The sequence below is a fragment of the Mustela lutreola genome, chromosome 3, assembly GCF_030435805.1.
Source record: "Mustela lutreola isolate mMusLut2 chromosome 3, mMusLut2.pri, whole genome shotgun sequence".
Lineage (NCBI taxonomy): Eukaryota > Metazoa > Chordata > Mammalia > Carnivora > Mustelidae > Mustela > Mustela lutreola.
Genome location: NC_081292.1, coordinates 202,510,846 through 202,532,496, shown reverse-complemented (window position 1 = coordinate 202,532,496; position 21,651 = coordinate 202,510,846). Strand labels below are relative to the sequence as shown.

General features: G+C 40.1%; 1 protein-coding gene across 12 annotated transcripts in view; it reads left to right on the top strand.

Moving 5' to 3' along the window:
- CCDC150 (coiled-coil domain containing 150) overlaps positions 1-21,651 on the top strand; it is a 78,710-nt gene that overhangs the window by 47,423 nt on the left and 9,636 nt on the right. For 9 of the 12 annotated variants that reach the window (XR_009352089.1, XM_059168529.1, XM_059168533.1 and 6 more), the window contains 6 exons: positions 5,803-5,910; positions 11,482-11,610; positions 12,223-12,392; positions 14,179-14,272; positions 15,046-15,215; positions 16,187-16,313. Coding sequence is in view for 11 of the 12 variants with exons in the window: in XM_059168529.1 (XP_059024512.1) it covers positions 5,803-5,910; positions 11,482-11,610; positions 12,223-12,392; positions 14,179-14,272; positions 15,046-15,215; positions 16,187-16,313 (798 nt within the window). In the remaining variant the exon portion in view is untranslated. Of the gene's footprint in view, positions 1-5,802; positions 5,911-6,547; positions 7,253-11,481; positions 11,611-12,222; positions 12,393-14,178; positions 14,273-15,045; positions 15,216-16,186; positions 16,314-21,651 lie in introns of those variants that run through there. The other 3 variants (XM_059168534.1, XM_059168530.1, XM_059168537.1) reach the window with 2 other exon arrangements.

The window sequence follows — 21,651 nt, the reverse complement described above, 5'->3', positions numbered from 1 at the left end:
GGCTTCAGTGCTTTTTGAGTCCCCAGGGACTCCAGTGTGCAGCTGTGTACTTGAGGACCCCGGATTCGATGGTATGAAGTGCAGTCCCGTTAGGCTCGGAGACCATGAGCTGATCTGATTAAGTCATCTCCCTACAGACTGTAAAACACGTCAGTGCTAAGCTCATCTCATCTGCTCTGAGAGCCTGTTAGGAGAGTAGCGCACAAGATCGGCGCAGATATGTGAAAGGCAGTTGGTAAACCATGGCTGTGAAACAATATATTGTCCACTAAAAAATAAGACTATTTGAGCACTGTTTGTATGCTCTTAATTAATTATTCTGGAGTCCATGATACATTTAAATATAATCATTTATATTTGTATAACCTTGGGTATATCTTAATTTTCTTAAAATTTCATTTTTTTTTTTTAAACTCAGTTCCTGGGGTACTGAGGTAGCCCAGTTGGTTAAGCTTTGGACTCTTGATCTCAGCTTAGGTCATGATCCTCAGTGTCGTTGTTGTGAGATGGAAAGACTCTCTCCTTCAAGGGGCGCCTGGGTGGCCCAGTTAGTTACACGTGGGCTCAGGTCATGATCCTGGGATCAAGCCCCAGGTCAGGCTCCCTGCACAGCGGGGAGCCAGCTTCTCCTTCTCGCTCTACCACTTCCCCTGTGTATCTTCTCTCTCTCTGAACTAAATAAAATCTTTAAAAACAAACAAAAAAATTCTTTCTTCCCTTTCCCTCTGCCTCTCCCCCCCTTAACCCGCTTTGTGCACTCTATAAAAAAAAAATTTAGTTCTTTTAAAAACTTTATCAAAATGTTCAGAAATAATTGTGATACTTAAATATTTGTTTCTTTTTTAGTGCATTCCATAACAACAGCTAATGGTGTTCTAGTAAACTCTATAATTTCAAACCAGTGATAAGCACAAACAGCTGTTCAAGAACTGTTACGTGATATGAAAATATCTGTGATGTCTGTTGGAGAAAAAGTAAGAGCTTCTGCTGATACTGCTGTGGTTTACTGCCTACATTTTTAAATTTTTAATTGAAGCACCATTGACATATTATAGAACTTTTGACACACAACATAGTGGATCAGTAATTATGTACATTATGAAGTGCTTACCATGGGTGTAGATACCATGTGTCACCATACAAAGTTATTATAACATTATTGACAATATTCCCAAGACTGTACTTTTCATCCCTGTCACTTACTTATTTCATAACTGGAAGTTTGTATCTCCTAATCCCCTTCACCTAATTCATCCACCTCATCCTCCCCACCTCTAAAAACCATGTATTTTTGAATCTGTTTCTGGTTTTTTTCTGTTCATTTGTTTTTGTCTTTTAGGTTCCACGTAGACGTGAAATTGTAGGGTATTTGTTTTTCTCTGACTTCTTTCACTTATCATCACACTATCTAAGTCCATCTGTGTCATTGCAGATGTCAAGATTTCATTCTTTTTTATGGCTATTCTTCCCAAATATTCCAAAATATAAGAGGAAGAGAAACTTCCAAAAGACAGAACAAATTAAAAACAAAAACAAAAACCAGTAACAGATTCATAAACACAGAGAACTGATGGTCGTCAGGGTTGGGGGTGGTGAAATAGGTGAAGGCAATTAATAGGTACAAACTTCCAATTATAGAATAAATAAGTGACAGGGAAAATTATATAATATCCTGTGTCAACTGTAGTTAAAATATTTTTAAATGTAGGCAATAAACCACTGTAGTATCAGAAGAACTTGTTACTTTATTTTTTTTTAATTTTATTTATTTATTTGAGATAGAGAGCAGGAGCAGGGGCAGAGGAAGAAGCAGGCTCCTACTCAGCAGGGAGCCCAATGCAGGGCTCAGTCCCAGGACTCCAGGATCATGACCTGAGCCAAAGCCAGGCATTTAACTCACTGAGCCACCCAGGTACCCTAGAACCTGTTACTTTAAGGGTTTGGTGGAAGTTACCTGTGATGTCATCTGATCCTTGACTGTTGTTTTTTGGAAGTTTTTTAGTACCGATTCAGCTAGTAATCAGTCTGTTCATATTTTCTATCCTTGATTCATTTGGGGGAGATTGTATGTTTCTAGGAAATTTATCCATGTTTTCTAGGTTGTCCAGTTTGTTGACATATGATTTTTCATAATATTTTCTTATAATCCTTAGTATTTCTGTAATGTGTTTATTTCTCCTCCTTCATTTCTGATTGTATTTATTTGAGTCCTTTTTTTCTTGATGAGTTTGGTTAAAGGTTTATCAGTTTTATCTTTTCAAAGAACCAGCTCTTGGTTTTACTCATCTCTTCTATTACTTTTTCAGTCTTTATTTTGTTTATTTCTGCTCTAATCTTTACTATTTCCTTCCTTCTGCTAGCTTTAGACTTTTTCTTTTTCTAGCTCTTCTAGGTGTAGGGTTAGGTTGTTTATATGAGATTTTTCTTTTGCCTTGCTAGACACTTCCCTCTTAAAAGTGCTTTTGTTGTGTCCTTTGTTGTTTGATTAGAGCACTTAGTCCATTTACATTTAAAGTAATTCTTTTCTTTTCCTGTCTTTCTATGTTTATTTTCTTTCTTTTTTTAAGATTTTTATTTCTTTTCAGCATAACAGTATTCATTGTTTTTGCACCACAGTGCTCCATACAATTCATGCCCTCTCTAATACCCACCACCTGGTTCCCCCAATCTCCCACCGCCCCCCTTCAAAACCCTCAGATTGTTTTTCAGAGTCCATAGTCTCTCATGGTTCACCTCCCCTTCCAATTTCCCTCAACTCCCTTCTCCTCTCCATCTTCCCTTGTCCTCTATGCTATTTGTAAAGTAATTCTTGATAGGTACTTATTGGCATTTCGTTAATGATTTTCTGATTGTTTTGTTTGAATTTCATCTTTTTCACCTATAAAATGAGGGAGAAGCATATCTCTTATCTCCTTTTCACTAGGAAAATTAGTCAACATTACAGTCTGGGTGTGTAGATTGCTATTTAACCTTTTATATCTCAATTACATACTTTAGTGGTTATCCTCAGAATCTTAAGGAAAATATAACCCTTTTTCTGCTCAGATTCCTACAACAAGGGCTTAAGGTTTTTGATAGTCTTTGAAAGCTGAAATACTTGAAACTACTGACTCACTGGTGTTTTTATGTTATACTTTGGGTTGGCACATTCCAAAGGGATTGACCATCAACCCAAGGGAAGTTGCTCTTATACCATAATACTCTTACAAGTTAATTTAAAGGAAGAGCTGCATACTAAACATGATCAAAATAACCTTCTGTGTTCTCTCTAAATTGAACAATCGATTAAAATATTACCTATGAATCATTTGATAAAAGGTTACTTTTTAGAATTGACTTAATGATTGGTATAAAGACTGGGTTTTAGGTGCTAATGTAGACTGAGTGAGAAACTGCTTCCCCAGATTCAGACATGATCTGAATTTTATTTTCAATATAATTCAATGTAATAATTTATAAATATGGCAAAAATAGATTTATTCTTTCTTTTATTGATGGACATTCAGGCAGTGTCCAGTTGCTTACAAACAACACCGATGTGATGAATTATTGTTCATGTCTCCTTGTACTCAAATGTAGAAAAATTCTCTAGGCTAAGTATAAATCTCAGGGGGAAAATTCCTGGATTGTAGGATTACAGATTTTGAATTTACTAGAGTTTATGAAATTACTCCTGAAAGAAGTTATACCAGTTTTGAAAGCAGTCTCTGCAAGAGTGTAGACATACGTGTGAAAATGGACCAGTCTCATAAAATAATACTATACATGATTTAGGGACACATTTATAGTATAATTATTTATATTTATTTATTTATTTATTTATTTGTCAGAGAGAGAGCAAGCGAGAGCGAGCGAGAGCGAGCACAGGCAGATAGAGTGGAAGGCAGAGTCAGAGGGAGAAGCAGGCTCCCTGCGGGACAAGGAGCCTGATGTGGGGACTCGATCCCAGGACGCTGGGATCATGACCTGAGCCGAAGGCAGCTACTTAACCAACTGAGCCACCCAGGCGTCCCTATAGTATAATTATTAAAAAAGATTAAGAATGATAAACTAAAGACCTTAATCTAAATTACCACTTTTTCTGAGACTGGCTGATAAGCTAGTAATGGAAACTGCTTGAATTTTAATGACACAGAAAACCCAGGTCTCTCTAGGGCAGCACAACATATTTGCTTCTGTGTTCTTTCCCATATGAATGTCCCGAATTCAAAATCATGCCAAATATGATAATACAGAAATTAAAGTGCTTATAAATGAGAAAATGCCATCTGAAAAGTTTCAGGGCATTTTACTGTGTGCCTAGAGGTTGAGTTAGGCAAATTATCTGAGAAATATTGTGAAATAAGGATATATTCTGTGTTTTGCTTGAAGAGAAGCAAATCTAAAGGTTTTCAGAATTAATCAGCCATTTTCCATTAGATTCTACAGGCTCACAGCAGTCTGCTTATATTTAAGATAAGAATAATTATTGTATCAATATCTCCCTTTAGAGGTGGCATTTTAATTCTGAAACTTTAAGTGAAAACCATGATGGCTTTAGGGAACCACAACACATATTTTATAATGTTCTTTGTGGAAAAGAGCAACAGAAATAAGCAAGGATAAAAGAAGGATACTAGAGAGATTTCCTGAGACAAAATGTGCTTTTATGCGGTCTTTGGGAAAAAACCAATATTAGCAATCATATTTTTAATAGTTTCTGAAAGGGTCCAGTAACTATAGCCAAGAAGTGTTTACCCTCTATGGGTAGGAAACAAGACACAGGGAGAGGGAAAAGTTGATTTAAATTTTTAAAATCTTGGATAAATATTTTCTGATTCAGGGATAGGCTCAGTAATGTTAATTGTTGATTCGTATGAAAGGGTTAGGTATGATAGGAAGAAAATTTGGAAAAACACAATTTGGAGATTAGTGAGTAAATATTAATGGTTTCATTCCCTCAAATGATCATTTTCTTTAAAGAAAGATATGTCATCTTTCTCAGTGTTAAAATATAATTCATCATTTGAGAACTTCCTTTATTCAGCTTTTATAATTTTGTTGATAAAATAAGACTCTGTCATCTTGCATAATGACAATTCTAATTATCTATATTCAAAATGTTTTTTGAATGTTAGATACCACAATTTTTTTAATTGAAATTATTACTCACAAAGTCTCACTGTTATATTCATGAGTCATGTTAATTTGGAGTTTCCATAAGCAATAGAAACCAAATGAGTCATCTCATTACATGTAAACGGCTGTAGCCTACTTTAAGCTATTGAAATAGCTGTGTTAATTGAGGTAGCATTCTTTGCATGATTAGAAAAACTCAGGATTGGGGCACCTGGGTGGCTCAGTGGGTTAAGCCTCTGCCTTCGGCTCAGGTCATGATCAAGCCCTGCATTGGGCTCTCTGCTTGGTGGGGAACCTGCTTCCTCCTCTCTCTCTCTGCCTGCCTCTCTGCCTACTTGTGATCTCTGTCAAATAAATAAAACCTTTAATTAATTAATTAATTAATTAATTAATACCTTTAAAAAAAAAGAAAAGAAAAAGAAAAACTCAGGATTGCTTTTATAACTTTTAAGAATTCTCTGTGATTTTTCCAAACTCATGACATCTTTTTCCTTTTAGAGTACGTGTGTATGTATAATATATATATCCTTTTAGAGTGTGTATATGTATGTGTATGTATATCTGAATATACTTGTATATATGTGTGTGTATGTAATATATATATTCTTTTAGAGTGTGTATGAATAATATAGATACACCTAAAATTAATAAGCCTTATTTTATTATTCTTCTGTTTTACCCTAGATAAAAGTTAAACAGCTAGAAGAACAACTACATTCTTTTACTGAAACTAGTTCACAGAATGACCATCTACGCAAGTTGAACAAGGCTCTAGAGAGCAAATATGCTCAGGTGTGATTAATAACTACAAACCAGATTGCTGTTATGCTGTTTTAGTTAGGTTTTAAAAAATTGATGCCTCTATCCCCACCTTACCATACAGTCCCAGAAAGATGAATATTCCCTCACATGACTCAATTGGCAAACATTTTTTAAAAACCACCAATGTCCAGGGTTTTGCTGCACTGTAAGAAGGAAAGATGCCTGAAGCAGGATTGGGACATTCAACTTATTTATGCTCTAATTGGAGGCTTAGGAATATACTCATAAACTTTATTATAGAATTAAAATTTATGTCTTTTAGAAGCAAGATAGAGTTATGAGTGTTCATAGAGAGCATCATTGTAATGAAAGCATCAAGAAAGACTTTCATAGAGGAAGTGTTTTGATAAATATTGGCAAGTTCAGAACTCAGTGCCAGCAAGATACACTCACAACAGACAGCTCACATGAAAGAGGCATTGGTAAAGTGCTTACTTATTACCATGGTGGCTACTAAGGCTGTAAACCTTTTGTAGATCACATAACATTTTAACAAATGAATGGGGAAAGTTCGACAAAGAAGAGAATAAAACATTTCATGAAGAAAAATAATCCAGGAATGTGTTACCAAGAAAAAGTGATTCGTTTCAATGATTTACAGATTTACTATGTATGATATTAAAAAAAAAAATCAGTGTATGTCTAACTTCTATATCGATAATATTTTTGTTTGTATAGCACTGGTAACCAAGGAGCTAGAATGTGTCTTCAAATAGAATACTGTTAGGGTTCTAACCATCTGACCATACTGGAAAAGGGGGTCTCATTAGATATACTCTCCTACAGGGAATTTGATTTAAGGAAGGTCAGTTTCTTCATTAGGACAACTTCACAGTGTGATTTCTTCATTCTGAAAGCAAAGGAACCCATTTTCAAGTATATTTTCCATCAGAGCTTCATTCAGAATATTGTGTCGCTCCTCCTAATAAAAGGAGCATTCACTGAAAAATAAGTCTAGGTTTAGCCATTTTACTGTTTGTAATTGGTGATGCCTCCAAGAAGAAGGAAATCTCCGGAGAGGCCTGCGTCTTCAAAGTTGTTTGAAAGCTACAGGCCGCATGTAAACAGCGTAAAAGAAAGAACTTCGTCCGTTGGTTTGCCCAGTGTTATTCCCAACTCTACACGCCGTGTGACCTTTGCACCTACTCTGACTTCTGTGAGAGCTTCTCAGGATATTGCAGACTCTAGAATCTCTCTAAAGACTCTTTTGAATGCTATTAAAACCATGGAAGGAAGGCTGGAAGGTAAAATAGACATTCTTGCTTCAAGACCATTAATAAACGAGTCACCAAATTTTCTTAAACAGGATTCGGTAAGTGAAGACCACAAATTAAGTCATAAGGAAATTTCAGATTTATACAACAATGAAGAAAAGTAGTAACAATCCAGAAAGATAATGTTTGGAGCAATGAGAAACAACAGGGAAGTTAGGTTCTTCATAAATAAGAAAAACTGACAGTGTATATTGAAACCATCATTTTGTATATTGAAACCATCATTCCACTTATGTAAAATTTTTAGACAAAAAGACTTGGATTAACATTGACACCTTTTTAATCTGATTTTGATTTTTTTAAATTCATGATATCTATATAATGTTAATATTCATGGTAAAATATTTAGATAAAGCCCGCTTTTAAAATAGAAATACATTAATGAAATCCCCATGAACTTGAACATTGGAAATATTTTCCAAAGAAAACTTTTTAGAGCATCCATCTTTCTTTGATATTTAAAAATAGAAATTACTATATAACTTGTCTTCTAGAGTTGATTACTATTTATTTTTTTTTTAAGATTTTATTTATTTATTTGACAGACAGAGATCACAAGTAGGCAGAGAGGCAGGCAGAGAGAGAGAGAGAGAAAGAGGGAAGCAGGCATCCTGCGGAGCAGAGAGCCCGATGCGGGGCTCGATCCCAGGACCCTGAGATCATAACCCGAGCCGAAGGCAGCAGCCCAAACCACTGAGCCACCCAGGTGCCCCGAGTTGATTACTATTTAGATCTTTTCTGTAAACATTTCTGCTAGGGCCTTTTCATATGTATCTTAAAAACACTGGTAAAATTATAAAAACTATATTCTTTCCTGAGTCCATTTCTAGAACAAAATCCAGGACATTTTTAGAGTCTTAGTTGGCATCTTTTGTAATATTCTTGGGTCCTTAAAGAGGAAGTATTTCAGATGTTACAGGTGAAAAGTTTTAAGGAAGTATAATAATACTGAAGAAGATGTGGATAAAAGATACTGGGTTTTGTTGCTGTTGGAAGTGTAAAATGTTACGACTTCTTGTGGGGGGGGGTGGATAATTTAGTATCTATCATCTCACCTCACCATTATATTTCTAGGACTCTATCCTGTAGATATACCAGATTATATATGGCATATTTATAAGATTACTTACTGAAGTATTGTTAACAGCAAAAGACTGGAAGCAAACAGAATTTCATCAATAAGAGACTAGCTAAATAAATCATGGTGTATTCATGATTTGAAATACTGTTTGAATATATGTATTATTAGGTGAAAATAGTCAAGGTTCAGAAGAGTATATGCAGTATTTTAATATTTGTGTAGTAAAAGGGGTAGGAGGATAAAAATATATATACATATGTGAGTGTATATATATATATATATATATATATATATATATATATATTCACTTATAATGCATAGAATTGCTCTACAATGAATCACAGATTGGCAGCATTATTTTTGAGGAAGAAAATTGGATGGCTGGAAATTTTTCACTTTACCCTTTTGTATATATTTTTTTAATATTTATTTGCTTGACAGAGAGAGAGATCCCAAGTAGGCAGAGAGGCAGGCAGAGAGAGAGGGGGGGAAACAGGCTCCCTGCTGAACAGAGAGCCCCATGCGGGGCTCGATCCCAGGACCCGGAGATCATAACCTGAGCTGAAGGCAGAGGCTTAACCCACTGAGCCACCCAGGCACCCCACCCTGTTGTATCTAAATAATGTGAATGTGCCACCTATTCAAAGTAATTTTATGAAGGCTTCATTTTCAACAAAAGTGAAGGTACAAAAAGAATGCTCTTTTCAGCAAATGGTTTTGGAGCAGTTGGCTATCCACATGCAAAACCAAAAAGTCTATGATCCATACCTCACACCATATGTAAAAATTAACTTGGGCACCTGGATGGCTCATTCAGTTAAGTGTCTGTCTCTTGATTTTGGCTCCGGTCACGACCTCAGTGTCGTGAGACTGAGCCCTGCTTGCCCCTTTCCCTCTGCTCCTCCTTGCATTCTCTCTCTCTCTCTCTCAAATAAATGAATAAATAAATAAAATCTTTAAAAAAAACAAATTAACTCAAAATGGATCAGTCTTAAATGTAAAACCTAAAACTGTAAAACTTCTAGAAGAAAACATAGAAGGAAATCTTTGTGATCTTCTCAGAGATAGATTTGACACCAAAAGCATGATCCATAAAGGAAAAAAAAAAGGATACAATACTTATCCTCTTCAGAGCTATTAAAAAAATAAGATATAAGCTCTTGACTGGGAGAAATTAGTTGCAAATCACTTTTCTTATAAAGGCCTTGTCTCCCGAATGTATTAAACTGTCAAAATTATTAAGAAGAAAACAGTGAAGGGGTGCTGAGTGGCTCAGGTGTTGGGCATCTGCCTTCAGCTCCAGGCACAATCCCAGGGTCCTGGGATCGAGGCCCACATCGGGCTCCCTGCTCTGGGGGGAGTCTGCTTTTCCCTCTCCCACTCCCCCTGCCTGTGTTCCCTCTCTCCCTGTCTGTTTCTGTCAAATAAATAAAATCTAAAAAAATATATATGGATGATAACTAAGTAGTTGAAAAGATGTTAAACATCAGGTGTTAGGGAAATGCAAATGAAAACCACAGTGAGATATACCACACACCTGTTAGAATGTGTAAAACCCCAAAACTGATCATCCCAAATGTTAGTGAGGACGCAGAGCACTGGGACCGTCCCACACTGCTGAGGGGGATGTCAGATGGTCCGACCCCCCTGAAAAATAGTTCGGTAGTTTCTTTAAAAATGAAACAGTGTATAACCCAACCATTCCTCTCTCTCTCCTATGTATCTACCAAAGATAAATGAAAGCATAAAACCACGCAAAGCCTTGTACACAGCTGTTCACAGCAGCTTTATTTGTAATAGCTTAAAGCTGGAAGCAACTTAAGGGTCCAGAAGGTGAATGGGTCAGTAAGTTGTGGTAGATCCTCCAACAGAGTACGGTTTAGCAATAGAAGGATTGAACTACTGATAATGAAAAAGATGGAATCAACTACGCTGAGTGAAGGAAGCCATTCAAAAAGGAGAACACACGATATGATTGCACTTATGTAAAATTCTAGAAGAGAAAATAATTTACTGTGACAGAAAACAGATTAGTTGCCTTGCGTGGAGATACGGGAACAAGGAGAGAGGAGGGGAACTACAGAGGCATGCGAGAACTTTTAAGATGATAGAAACGCTTATTATCTTGACTATGGTTTCAGGAATTTAAATAGATGTCAGAACTGTGTGCTCGAGATATACACAGCTTATTGTGGGTCATTCACACCTCAGACATGCTGTTCAAAAAAAGGAGAATGTGAATGTGTTACGTACACAAAAGTTAATTACGTTGAAATGTTCGGCATTCTTGAAATGACAAAACTACAGAGGTCCGGAATAAATCATTGGTTGCCCCGGGCCTGGGGACGGGGTTGGGAGAGCGTGTGTACACAGAGAAGCAGCACACGTGCATTCTTTTGCGGCACGATGGGGCAGTTCTGTATCTCGATTGTGACGGTGTTCACAGGAGTAATGTGCGTGGGGTCAGAGGACACAGAGCTCGGTGCATGCACACACACAGATGAATGCAGGGTTTCAAAAACCTGGTGAAAGCAGAGGAAGTTCTGTAGCCCGGTTAATCTGTTAGCAGTAATGTACAAAGGCAGCGTCCCAATTTTGATGTTGAACTACTGTAGTGTAAGGCGGCACCATTAGAAGCAGGGTGAAGACTGCACGGGACTCTTTGTACTACTTTTACAGCATCCTATGGATGTTGTTATTTCAATACATTTTTAAAAAGTAATATTTAAAATATTTGATCACTTGAAATGATTGTGTAGATATACTCAAAGTATTTCAGCGATATAAAATACTAATACTTCCAATTTAGATGCCTTCTTCTATAGCACTATTTTTTTGGACTCTGCTTAGTATTTATTTGTCTTTGCTTTCGTTAGATTTGCATTTGTTCTATTTTCCAGTTCCATGATACTCCGTTTCTTCCCCACTTTGCCTCTGACCTTCATAATCTTGTCTCCCTCATCACTTAGCCTGTGCTTTCCTCATGTTTATTCACACAGATTTTTTGCTATTGTTTTGTAGTTTTCGTTAAAGGAAAGAATAGCTCATAAAGCTGGTTTTTATTATAGTGGTTAAGTATAGTTAATTCAACATTTTGAGCTTGGTTTCCAAATTGCTGGTCTTATTCTAATTGCTGACTTACAGTGCTTTGGAAAAGTTATTTGTCCTTCCTTGTCCTCTCCTAAGGTGAAATCCATTCTCGAAAAGAACGAGGAGGAGCTCTCACAAGCCATGAGGAGCCGGGACGCAGCCCTGAAGGAGAGTCAGCGGTTGAAAGGGGACCTCGAGGCCCTGGAGGACAGAGAGAGCAAGAAGGCAAGGCGCCCGCCCTCTGTGAGCGCTTGTTGCGGACGCGAGGCGCGTGAGAAATCTGCCACGAGTCCTGTTCCTTCGTTTCTTGTTACCTTGAGCAAGAATGGGGATTGATCAGAGGAGGAGTGTGTTTTCTAAAGACAGTTTTAGAAGAGCTGTTAAGTGTTTGCCTTAAAAACACATCCTTTAACTCCCAGTGTCTTTTTAATTCCAGTCTTAAAAAGTCCTCATTCTCTGTTGACACACAGCTGACCTTGGTAGCAATGACCTGTCCACATACGTGTTATTAACATGTTGCTCATTCCGGCGGCCTTCACACGTGTGTTCGGGCCCCGCCGTGAGCTCACCCCGCAGACCGCCCGGGCCACCCCACCCGGAGGCCGGGAGCTGCCGACGCTGGGTCCCCGCTCGTCCGCGCGCCGCGGCAGGGCAGTGGTGGGGCCGCCGCTCTCGCAAGAACTTCAGACGTTGACAAGATAAAACAGGCTGCAGTCATTCCTCTTAGCACGGTGCCACGCTTAGTGTCCGTCCTCGTGCTCAGAAGTGACGGGCCTCAGCCACCGCTGAGTAACCCGAAAGCATCAAACCTCTTTTTCTGGCTCCCTTTCCTTTTAGGTGGGCAACTTCCAGCGACAACTGGCGGAGGCTAAGGAGGACAACTGCAAGGTCACGATCATGTTGGAGAACGTGCTGGCCTCCCACAGCAAGATGCAGGGCGCTCTGGAAAAAGTCCAGATAGAGCTGGGCCGGAGGGACTCGGAGATCGCGGGCCTCAAGAAAGAAAGGTGATGACTCTGTCCTTGTGCGCGTGGCTGTCTGCTGTGGCATAGTAAGGGACAAAGCCACTTTCAAGAACAAACCCATTTGAGGATCCTAGAAACTTGACTGGGGAGCAAGGTTTTCGGTGACCGCACTAACCTCTGCATCTAGACTTCCCAACCTGCTCTTACCCAGGTCCTGGCCCAGAGCCACAGAGGCCTGGGGGTGCCCGGCCTCCAGCCCGGCCATGCGTGTGGCCCACGGGCTGCCCCTCAGCCCACACCCTTGAATCCTCACCACTCCCCGGCCCAGTGGAGTTTTGTAAGCTGATGTGCTTAATTATTTGTAGTCTTTAGTCAAGGAGATTTTTGTTTGGAACCAAGGACCTCCCTTCAGTCCTGAACAGGTTTTTCCTCCAATTTCAACCCAAAGTTTGACATATTTCCCTCTCCCTATTCTATACTCACTTAATGTGGATGACAGTTCATCCCCTTTTCTGTGCTACACTCGAAAAGTCTTCTATTTTAGCTTTACATTTCAGAAATAGTGAAATGTAGACATGCTTTCAATAAAACATAGTATTATAAAAAAAAATAAAGATCTAGAAAATTAGGGAGAATCTGGAATTAGAAATAAACATGATCTTCAAAGATTCCAAAATTCCCATATTTTGTAATGGTGTAAAGGAGTATGTATTCTAGAAGTTTGTGTGCTATATTGCTGCCTTACCCTTTCTATTTCTATACCATTTAAACCTGCTCTGGGGTCTACGGAATAATAATTGTGTAGTCCTCCTGTACCCCTGAGGATAAAAATATATATGTTTATAAAAAATTAAAAATTAAAAAAAATAATTGTCTAGTCAAAATAATTAAAGCTAAGTGCCTAGTTGAGTTTGAATTACTTCTATATTGGTGTCCTATTTAAAGATTAATAATTTTAGAGGAATCATTCCAAGAACTACTTTGAGTCATGTTTGATAAGTAAATTCCTTCTTTGAATGTTTCAAGTTGCATACAAATTTCCCCTTGATGTTAATAAACAAATGATTTGAGTTTAGTAAGTTCTCTTAAATATATTGTAATGTGTATATTAGTTGTGCATATAGCCTCAGTGTTGGGGGAACAGGTGCCAGTTTTATATTCTCCATTGTACTTATCTTTATTTTTTACATACTATAAATGTATGTTACCTCTGAACTTAAAAAGTTACCGGGATGACAGTAAAAGTTGCCTACCATTCACAATAAAATTCTAGGTAGTTGTATGTATGTATGTATTTGACAGACAGAGATCACAAGTAGGCAGAGAGAGAGGGAAGCAGACTCCCTGCTGAGCAGGAAGCCCGATGCGGGGCTCGATCCCAGGACCCTGAGATCATGACCTGAGCCGAAGGCAGAGGCTTTAACCCATTGAGCCACCCAGGTGTCCCAGGAGTTGTATTTAGAAGCAGAATGTCAACAGCAGGCCCATCTATCTAGAGGGGGTATATCTAGTACTAGTGGTATGTATGTATGTTAAAATTACCAGCTCATAAGTTAGTCATTAATAAGTATTGACAGTTTAATGTATCAAGTTAAATTGACTCATAGCTGGGACCAATTTTCCATCTCTAGGACCTTAATTTCTTAACTTGAAGCTGAAGCTGCCAAGTCTCAGATACCCTGAGCATCTCCACTTTACCATATATGCTATTTGAGCTTCTTGGAAGAGTGCCCTCTCAGTGAGAGAGTAACTCCCAGTGGCATCTAGAACATTCCATTCCTAGACGGTTCTCTTCTGCAGTCACTCTCCCTGTGCTGTCCATCCGTAGGGCTCTAAATCAGCAGAGGGTGCAGAAGCTGGAGGCGGAAGTGGACCAGTGGCAAGCCAGGATGCTGGTTGTCGACGCCCAGCACAACAGTGAGGTAAAGGCCACTTTTTTAATAGATGATAATGGTGATAGTTTTGTTTTATTGGGCTACTGCTCTTTTTAGGAAAATGGAGTAAAATAATCAGGGAAATTTCTTTTTTCATCCAAGTCTGAGTTTGGGTCACAAATGAGAATTGGGCCTGCAGCCTTTCATTGGTTCATTTATGGGCAAACCAGGACCACAGGGATGCCTAATTCTCTTACTTATATGGTTTCCTTTTTATTTATTAATGCATAAATGACTGCAGAAGTTAAAGTGTCAGAGAATAACTTGAAACTTCAGTCAGAAGTCATTGAAGTGATCCCGCTGTGAAAAAGGAGACACATTTACATGTGTGTGTTCACAGGTGTATGCACTCATGAATGTATCTCAACATATATGTGCATGTATTAAAAAGGGGTCTTTCATATAAATAAGCTTTTTCTGGAAGGACATACAGGGACTTGCTCTTCTCACTCTAGGCAATGACACCACAGATCAGAAAGGGGAATTTAACCAGTTTAAAATTAAAAATTAAGTCGGCTCAATTTTTCAGAGCTCACTGGTAATCAGGAAGCAGACTCTCCCCATCACCTTCTGAGAGTCTCCTAAGCGTGGTCTGCAGTCAGTTCTCACGTGTATATTGCAGGCAGCTGGAATCTTTGGTTCTGGTTCCATAATTATCGTGTCAATGGCCCCTGATGATAAAGTGTAAGGAATGCATATACAGTGTTACAGACTTCTTGCATCTGTGATAGTGGAATTGAAAAGAGCCTTCCCTCTTTCAGATGGAGCCTCTACAGAAAGCTCTAGATGTAGCTAGAGAAGACAACAGGAAACTGGCTTTGAGCCTGGAACAATCTCTTCAGACAAATAATCATCTGCAAACAAAGCTCGATCATATCCAAGAGAAATTGGAAAACAATGAACTTGAGCGACAAAATCTGGAAACCTTCAAGTAAGGGCAGGATAGTCACAGTGAAATTAGGGAAGAGCCTCTGGGAGAGTAAGTCGGGCCCAGTTACATAAACCAGTTCGCGCCCGTCTTCCGCTTGGAACTGGAGCTCCCAGCAGAGCTGTGACAGGGAACGAGGCGGCCCGAGCAGGCCGCGCCGGCTGGGGGACGCTTGTCCGGATCTCCTTGTCCGCTCTCCCCTCACCTCATGTCCAGCTGCTTCGCCATGTGAAGGCTGAACCAAAACTTCACGTTCCTGCCAACCCTTTCCTATCAAAAGCTGATGTGTCCTTCCGAAGCATGATCTGGGGAAGGAATAGCAACAGCCTGGATGGGAATAACCCCTTCTAGGAGTGGGATGAGTTACCCAGACAAACCCTGAACCATTGTTTTCCTTTGGGCCTGAAATTAGGTCAGATCCACCAAGTTCAGGGAAGGCCCTCGATTTGTTTTGTTTTGTTTTGTTTTGTTTTTGTAAAGTGCACCTAGGTGAATAGGGCTGGGATAGAAGTGACATTCCATGAAAATCTTCAGCCTGGGGAAGTGCAGTCTTCACATAGGTCTTTATGCAGTTCAGGTAGTGAACATACCGATAGACAAAAGGCATCAATTAAAGCTGAGAAAGTATGTTTTCTAATTAATGATCATGCAAATTCTAGAATCTAGGGAAATGTTATTGGCTCAAGAAATAAGCCAGAGAATGTTGCTGGCTGGTTTATTGGTTAAGACAAGAGTATGTGTCTCACTCTTTGAGCTGGGTGTCTTTACACTGAATGACTCTTTGGCCTTTCATGCTATAGGAAAACGTGTTCTTCCCCTGCTCTTAATGGGCTCCAGACCAGTGTGGTTCACCTGGTGCCTGATCTGCGTCTTGTTTGTAAATCACACCTTTTGGATAGTTGCACGTTCCCCTCCAGGCCTTCCTTGCCTCCTAAAGATGATTTCTCAGGGTGACTTTTTTTCCCCCAAAACAGAGAACGAATGACTGAGGAATCCAAAATGGAAGCAGAAATGCACGCTGAACGCATAGAAGCTCTAAGAAAGCAGTTTCAAACTGAGAGAGAAGCGGCCAAGAAAGCAGCACAACGGGAAATGACTGAGGTATGTAGTCAGGTGACAAGTGTCGCTCTAGATGAGTGCCTTCCGAGAGCAGAACCAGTTACAGGAGTTCTAAGCAGAGTTGCAGTTGCTCTTGTCCTTCTGGTCCCTCCAAGATAAAGCCGTCTCTGTGCTCTTCATAAATCAAAACACAAGAGGCTTCTGATAGATGGTTCTCTGCCCAGCGAAGGAGTGTCTCAGTGAGAGTTTTGTAACAGGGACAGAGGAAGGAAGTGGCTGGCCGTTGGGCAGACATCAAATCATCTGTCCCCTCAACTCCTTGGCTAGCACCGTCACTCATTCACCTTTTCTTAGAGCCACGTATGGTCCATGCTCTGCCATGCACTATGTGACCCGTATTGAATTGTGATCTCCACTCTTTACAGGAGATAAACAGGGCAAACAGCAGGGGACATTTCTTGAGTAAGTAGCGGCCGTGTACAACTCCGAAGGAACTCAGAGTCAGGGCTGGGTGACAGAGGAGGGGAAACAAGTACACGACAGGCAGAGCTGACAGGGCCAGGACGCCCAGTGTAAGGGGGTGACCCAAGCTTATTTACAAAAATGAAGAGGACATGTGGGAAAATGAGTAAGGTTTTTTTTCTCCTGATCAGAGCCAAGACTTTGGGAAATGTCTGAGAAAGCGTGGGTAGCTTAGATGGTACCCTCTGCTAGCTGATTTTGACTGTCAGAATGTTAGAGGTTACCTTTCAGGTCAAAATGGAGTTCAGTGGCTTTCTAAGAAATGGGCAAGTATGATGTAAGAACGATTTTAGGAAGGGGAGTCTGGTGGTAGTGGAGAGTAGGCAAGAATGAAGAGTTGAAACTGGAGGCAGGTAGACCCCAGAAAACTACAACAGTAACTTTGGGCTTTCGAAGATTAGTGCCAAGCAACATGGTTCCGTTGAAAATAGAGAACAATTAAATCAAAAAGGTATTTTAATAGAAAAATCATCAAACAGGGACACCTGTGTGGCTCCGTGGGATAAGCCACTGCCTTCGGCTCAGGTCATGATCCCAGGGTCCTGGGATCAGGTCCCACATCGGGCTCCTTGCTCGGCAGGGAGCCTGCTTCTCTCTCCACCTCTGCCTGCCATTTTGCCTGCTTGTGCACGCGTGTGCTCTCTCTCTCTCTCTGACGAATAAATAAATAAGTAAATAAATAAATAAAATCTTAAAAAAAAGAAAGTAAAGAAGAATCATCATCAGACACTAAATGTTCTATCATGAACAAAAGGGAGAGAGGAATTAAAATAACTCCAAGACTTGCTTAGAGTGGCTGGTCTACAGGTTTATATTTTGCCAAATTTGGTGTATTTAGCAACTGCAATTTACAGAGATCTTTTAGAAAATTTGTATATTACAAGCACTAAACTTTAAAACATTATAAAGGGAAACAAAAAGGTACACTGAAATTAAAGGCACTTTTAATCAGACATAGTTGTCAGAATACTTACAGGATTTAAACCCTTTTAACAGGGACCACTGCAGACTGCACTGGTGGGAAACCCAGGGGAGAGTGAGTGGGTGACGTCGGGGGCGTTCGCAGCGGGGCGGGCTTGGTGTGCACCACTCAGGAGTCCCGGCTCTGCCTCTTATTAACAGGGTGTTAATTAACTGCGGATAGTTTCAGAGTCTCTCTTTCCTCAGTCATGAACTGCTTTCCAGGGTTTTGTTTTTGTTTTTTTTTAAAGTTGGAAAATATATGTAATTATCACAGTGCCCAGACATAGTAAGGACGAAGTAAGTGATCATTGGTAGGGCTTACCCAGTTTTGGCGAAGTTGTGACTGAGGTAATAGTAGAATGTAAATAAAAAGGCCGGCACTGGGGCGCCGAGACAGGCTCTGAAGGAAAGAGGTCGTGAGAAAGAAAAGCTACAGATAACCTTAGCGGGTCAGACACCGCCAGCTGCTGTCCTGAGCGCCACCTTCTCCCTTCTCTGCTGCCACCTCTTCCGGAAAACCCAGCGGCACTGCTTTAAGGGCACTGGAAGAGGAAAGGAGTTCTATAAAATGATTTAAGCCACGTTAAAAGATAAACTGAGGCATATTAAACATTTTAAGAGTTTAACTGAGCAAAACTCAGTTCCAGTCACAGTAGTACCCAATCTAGCAGAGCTCCAGGAGCCGTATGAGAGGAAAGGCTTTCAGAGACAGCCAAGAGTGGGAGTAAGATGTATTAGGCTAAAAAGCAGGTTGATTAGAACAAGTTACTCTCCTCTGGGGGATGGCAGGGATCTTATCAGACAGATTACCCAACTGTCTTAGATCATTTGCTTTGTGGTTAGCAATGATGAACGTGCATTTCAAGGTTTTAAGAGCACACAGCACACTTGGGGGAGACTGCTGTGATCGTTATAAGCAGGTAATTCCCAATGTGCCTTGGTCCCCAAGACCCAGATCAGAGCCAAGCAAGGGAAGGACTCTGCTGAAGGAGTCACTCTCTCCGGCCGGCCAGCTAGCTCATTCAGCGATCTCAGGTAGCGGAGCCTCAGCTTCCCCAGAAGTGTCAGTCTAAGTGCCGCAGGGGGTACTGGCCCCAGCACAAATACCTCCTCACGCAGCTGAAAGACAACTGAGAATATCCGATTACCCAGAACAAGTTCAGGCAGAGTCAAGGGTTTTATTGGGCAGCTTTTAGCAGATTCTGGAGAATTATGGAGAAGTTTCTTTTCTTTTCTTTTTAAATATTTTATTTATTTATTTGACAGAGATCACAAGTAGGCAGAGAAAGAGAGGGGGAAGCAGGCTACCCACTGAGCAGAGAGCTGATGCGGGGCTTGATCCCTGGACACTGGGATCATGACCTGAGTCGAAAGCAGAAGCCCAACCCACTGAGCCAGGCAAGTGCCCCTATGGAGAGGTTTCTGATGGCAGCCGAGGCACTAGGGATCTACCAAAGGAAGCTAATTTTTTTTTTAAAGATTTTATTTATTTGACACAGAGAGAGATCACAAGTAGGCAGAGAGGCAGGCAGGGGGCAGGGGGAAGCAGGCTCCCCACTGAGCCGAGCGCCCGATGTGGGGCTCGATCCCAGGACCCTGAGATCATGACCTGAGCTGAAGGCAGCGGCTTAATCCACTGAGCCACCCAGGTGCCCCAGGAAGCTAATTTTGAATCACGATTGCCTCCTGGTTAAGTCCAGTTTTCAGTCTGTGGCTCAAAACTGTGGAAAGGTGACAGCAATGGAGATCAGTAAAATCTAAGTCTGTGGACCACACTGATTTTCTTCTAGTTCCCCTTGCCTTTGTCACTTTCTTTGTCCAGAACCTGGATGCAAGATTCCCTGGGCTTGGAGTTTTTAACCTGAAGCAGAGAAATTGACCATGGGGTGTAGGGAATATGAAACAATGGAGAGGGGCGCAGAGTTGGGCCCAGAGGAACTGAAGCATCGGAAATCAGAAGTGTGTGACGGCCAGAACTACGGGATGACCAGCGGCATGGCGAATCTACCAGGTGTTCGGCTAGATTACACCCTTTGCAATGGCATCATTTTTGCAGGCCAGAGCAAGGCAAAATGTGGGCAAATGAATCCTAAAGACCATCATGGTGTAAGAATTAGGAAAAGGATGGTCAGAGAAGAAAGAATGGAAAGAAACATTCTTGATCTGACATCTTAGGTGGAAGCAGTCTACCCCAAAGTCAGCTACTTCTCTTCTTAGCTAATTTGATTTTGAGGCCTCCGCACCACATAATTACACGGGACCAGACGTCAGATGGAGTCTTCTTCAGTTGTGAAATCTGAATCTTCTAATTTGGCGGGAATGTCAGTGCTGGAGAGTACATAGTAGGGTCCTTCCCAGGGATCTCCCTTTGCACAAGCATCCAAGAACAACAGCTGTCAATAAATGAGAAGACTTTAATATGCTGTTTAAAGATCTGATGAGAGTTAATGATAATAGAATTGACAAGGACATTGGGTTCTATCTGTGATACACCGCGACTTCATAACTGGGATTAAAGGACGTAGCAGATGTTTCGGAATTTCCGACAGTTCCTAGAACACCTATTCGTGACACACATTGCACAAACACAAGGTCTGTCATCACTAACTTGGCAGTGCTCCCCCTGTAACTGAGCACACCGAATACACCTAATCAGTTTTAACATGTCTCTTTTTCACATGGTGAGACAAAAATCCTTTGAGATTTTTCAGGGATTCTCTGGGAAATCTCAAGGTTACTTTGAGATCAAAAAGGCTCCATTGAGAATTTGATTTGGGGACATTGTCAAAGCATTTAAACATTTGACTAAGATCACAAATTATTATGAAATATTTTTTAAACAAAATGACAATGGAAGTTTCAAAGGCAAATACAGAAAGTTATATAGTTGTGAACAAAAGTTAGCTCTTAAGAAAACCCAATCTTCTCAGTTTTAAGTAATTAAAAACCTAGTAAAAGACAATGTCAACCACAGTAAGTTATTTTGTTAAGATGTAAAATCCTTGTTTTTCAGGGAGTTTACCTAAAAGGTTAAAAAAAAAAAATGTTGAACCATCCTTGTAGCCCAGGGATGAATCCCACCTGGTCATGTGGATAATCTTTTTAATGTGCTGTTGGATCCTGTTTGCTAGGATCTTGTTGAGAATCTTAACATCCATATTCATCGGTGATATTGGTTTGAAATTCTCCTTTTTGGTAGGGTCTTTGCCTAGTTTGGGGATCAGGGTAATGCTGGTTTTGTAGAAAGAGTCTGGGAGTTTTCCTTCTGCTTCAATTTTTTGAAACAGCTTCAGGAGAATAGGTGTTATTTCTTCTTTGAAAGTTTGGTAGAATTCCCCAGGGAATCTATCAGGTCCTGGGCTCTTGTTTTTCTTTTGGGGGGGGGGGGGAGGTTTTTGATCACTGCTTCAATCTCGTTACTAGATATGGGTCTATTCAGGTTGTCAATTTCTTCCTGATTCAATTTTGGGAGTTTATATAGTTTTCCAGGAATGCATCCATTTCATCTAGGTTGCTTAGCTTATTGGCATCTAACTGTTGATAATAACTTCTGATGATTGTTTCTACTTCCTTGGTGTTCGTTGTGATCTCTCCCTTTTCATTCATAATTTTATGTATTTGAGCTTTCTCTCTTTTCTTTTGGATTAGTGTCGCCAATGGTTTATCGATCTTATTGATTCTTTCAAAAAACCAGCTTCTAGTTTCATTGATACGTTCTACTGTATCTCTGGTTTCTACCTCATCGATCTCAGCTCTAATCTTGATGATTTCCCTTCTTACACTGTTGGGGGAATGCAAGTTGGTGCAGCCTCTTTGGAGAACAGTGTGGAGATTCCTCAAGAAATTAAAAATAGAACTTCCCTATGACCCTGACATTGCACTACTGGGTATTTAC